Source organism: Schistocerca piceifrons, chromosome 2, assembly GCF_021461385.2.
Source record: "Schistocerca piceifrons isolate TAMUIC-IGC-003096 chromosome 2, iqSchPice1.1, whole genome shotgun sequence".
In the NCBI taxonomy this organism is placed as follows: domain Eukaryota; kingdom Metazoa; phylum Arthropoda; class Insecta; order Orthoptera; family Acrididae; genus Schistocerca; species Schistocerca piceifrons.
Genome location: NC_060139.1, coordinates 843,039,265 through 843,042,735, shown reverse-complemented (window position 1 = coordinate 843,042,735; position 3,471 = coordinate 843,039,265). Strand labels below are relative to the sequence as shown.

General features: G+C 37.1%; 1 protein-coding gene across 1 annotated transcript; it reads right to left on the bottom strand.

Annotated features, from left to right (window-relative positions):
• Positions 1–2,023: 2,023 nt before the first annotated feature.
• On the bottom strand, positions 2,024–2,993 carry LOC124775920 (glandular kallikrein-like). The gene is made up of 2 exons (XM_047250764.1): positions 2,718–2,993; positions 2,024–2,167 (listed from the first exon to the last, which is right to left on the bottom strand). The coding sequence occupies exons 1-2, from the start codon at positions 2,991–2,993 to the stop codon at positions 2,024–2,026; spliced, it is 420 nt and encodes a 139-aa protein (XP_047106720.1).
• Positions 2,994–3,471: the final 478 nt, after the last annotated feature.

The following is a 3,471-nucleotide window of genomic DNA, read 5'->3' as shown; positions in this document are numbered from 1 at the left end:
TGTACAAACACACAATGAACTTCACTGTTGCATCAGCAACCTTATCAGGGGCTCAGGAACTACAAATCCTTTATGTTTTTTCCTTCAATATTTCCAATGCTTGTTTCCCTTTTCTTAAGCCCGACTTCTTTGTGTGATACCACAAGGAAATGTATTTAACCTAAAATGCTGTAAATTCCCTACTGGCCTACTTAAATTAATAAATAGAGTTAACTACCTAGGTAGATATGGTAGCTAACTAAACTGCCCTTAAAAATGAATACTTGGATGAATGTGGATGATTTGGGGTTGAAAAGTAACTGGATTTCACATAAAAGTCTTAGCAGGAATTGTGCCCTACTCATACTTTCTCTTTCTTATTTGTATCTTTGCAAAAGGATGAATGTATCTGAAAATTTAGGAGCTCTTTTTACACAGAATTTGATTCTTCACAATTTTCATGAATTACAGTTTCACTTTAAAGTTGCTGTTTTTAAGTTACAGGCATTGTAATATGAGATAAATCATTTTTCCACCAAGATGGTAAAAACTGCTGATTTTTGACAATCCAGTGTGGCTAAATGGCTGAACCAGTTTTAATTTTTTAGTAGGTCATTCTACACAAACTTTTATGCTCTTTCACTTTGGAATTTTGAAAATTTTCTGTAGGATGTATCATTTTCATTTTATAATGGTTTTTTGACCCTCAAAAGTTTTGCATAAACCAGAAACCACTGCAGACTCACTGAATTTTCATTTGGGCTATATAATGTTGATTAAAATTATTTCCAGCTTGTGCACATTTATTGACCAGTGCAGTCTTTTTTTATTCTAATTTTCCTGGGCTAATCGATTAGATGCTGATGGTGTATGTGACAAGTGTTGACATGAGCTATATAAGCTGACATAAATTTTACTAATTCTGACAGCTTCTATGCTTTGAGCACCTTAAACTCTTGAACATGACTTTAAAGTGGAAACTGCGCTAATGTAAATTATAATAAATTGTGCAGTCCATGGTGTGCAAGTTGTCATTTAAAAAATTCAGCAAAACTGTGAACCCAAATTAAATAGCTTGCCATGTCTCTGCAGCCATACGTGGATGTACATTGCCTGCTGAAAATTACATTCCTCCCTGTCAAAGAAATGGCAGTAGCACCAGGATAACAGCTTGTGCAATAACATGCCTCTTGAATGCCATCTGACCACTATTGACTGTGACAATTGAATCACTAGCATTACAACCCCTCAGTATGTACATATTACATCCTGGTGCCACTGAACACAGTACTTGAAGAGATGCATTTTTTCTGGCAGTGCAGATTAGGTATACCAGTGCTATATGTGTGACAAATACAGAATCATTGTTATCACACTTCCATCTGCGGGTATGCTAATCTGTACCTTGTTTTAAACTTTCTAGCTGCCACTTTCACATGCACTATATACCAATTTTTGTATTCAGTCAGGTGAATGTCCATTCCAGAAGTTTGCCATTCTTGTCTTCAGTAATGGTTAAATTTGCTTGGAGATTGTTGTGCAATATGCGAAACAGAGGCAAATTTCTCTAATATTTTTAAAATTGTTGTTTTGGTTTATGGATATAAGTCGTCGTGTACAATGTCAATTTTTTGTGGTATTATCAGTCTCTCTCTTCCTCTCTCTCTCTCTCTCTCTCTCTCTCTCTCTCTCTCTCTCTCTCTCTCTCTCACACACACACACACACACACACACACACACACACACACACACACACAGGAGAGAGAGAGAGAGAGAGAGAGAGATAATGCTTGTATATTATTCAAGTAAATTCGTTACATGATATTCATTTCATGTGAATACATGAACTGTTACATTATCACACTATTAGGTAACAATAAAAAAGATAAATATGGTTATGGAATGGTACTTTTACTATCATCAGTGTTTGAAATTGAGGTCCAGTTAGCACAATAGTAAATGTAGAATTGAGCTGAAGTGCTGCCTGTGGACATAATTTAGTAAATTTATGTATGTTGTGCCATGTGAGATGAGCTGTGGCCCTTCATATATTTTGATTGATAAAGTCCAGGTATGCAGACACTCTGGTGAAGACAGATGGAGCACCTTGAGTACCACACGGCATCATTCCCCAGGACACAACACCGATGAGCTCACCGTTCTGCGCCAGGGGGCCTCCAGAATCACCCTGCACACACCGTAAACAGGATATGAAGAAGTGCTTCTAGAATAAATATCAGTGCTTCTAGAATAAATAAGCTATGGAGTTACTGTAGATTTTCTCATCAAAATTTGATACATGTTTACATTTCTGCAAGGTGCAACATTCCATCAAAAAGTCTTAGGTTAGTAATAGCAAACCAAAGTGTGGCTGTTTTTAGTCTTAATACATAACAGCAGCAGTTGCATAAATTATGTTCAGTGTTGCCACAGGTTTGCAATAACTGAGATAACCCATTTGTTGTAATAATGCAATAAAGGGCTTTGAACATTTAAAGAAATAATATATTTCTCATCAGAAGGACTGCTTCAGAGGAAAAATAATGAAGACAGATTGTGGTAGATGAACAAAGACAGTTTCTATGGTCCTAAACTTATTGTTAGCCAAATATATTTAATCTGGATGAACACAAAGTTCACAGAAAGTCTAGGATAACTATATCACAATTAACACATTAACCTAAAAATAAGTAACATCCTTGTTTAGTCAAATGAAAGTACTGGAAACTGTTACTTACAAAGCAGACAGAGATGCCATCATAGATGGGTCCCGTGCAGACCATAGTCTCTGTAAGTGGGTTCGGGCCCGAATATATGTCATCAATATTTTGTCTGCAAGTTTCATAGTCGATGACTGTGACATCAACTGTCTGTAGAACAGTCTCCGTCGGATCGTCCGCTGCTCCCCAGCCAGATAAGACAGCTGTAGATCCACCTGATGTAACAATGAAATGCAGGTTATAGCAGGCAAAGTCGTCTAAGGACACACTGTCAGTTGTGCTCTGGTTAGTCATGCAAGGCCTGATATCACAGATCTCTCTGTTTAACATGCAACTGACTTTACAATCAAAGCCTATTTCAATGCTCCCATCCACCAATACTGATTTAGATTTACAATCATTTCTGTAAAACACTTAAGGAAATAATATCAGGATCGTTCCCACAGAAAATAAATAGCCTATTTCCTTCCACATCCTTCCAGAATCATAGCTTGCACTCAGTCTCTGATTACGTCATCATCACACAGGCTTTATATCCTACAATACACACTGACTTCAAATTCTTGTAATGTCCTGCAAGCCCTTCACATACACAAAAGAATTTACTGCATTTGCTATTTATTTCATCTCAAAGACATCACATGGCTCTGGCAACAAACATGCAGGGGATGGTCAAAACTATGGAAACACCACAAACACAAGACATTACATGCCTGATATGGTGCAGGAAAACCATTCACATTCATGACAGCTTCCATTCACCTCGAAATGG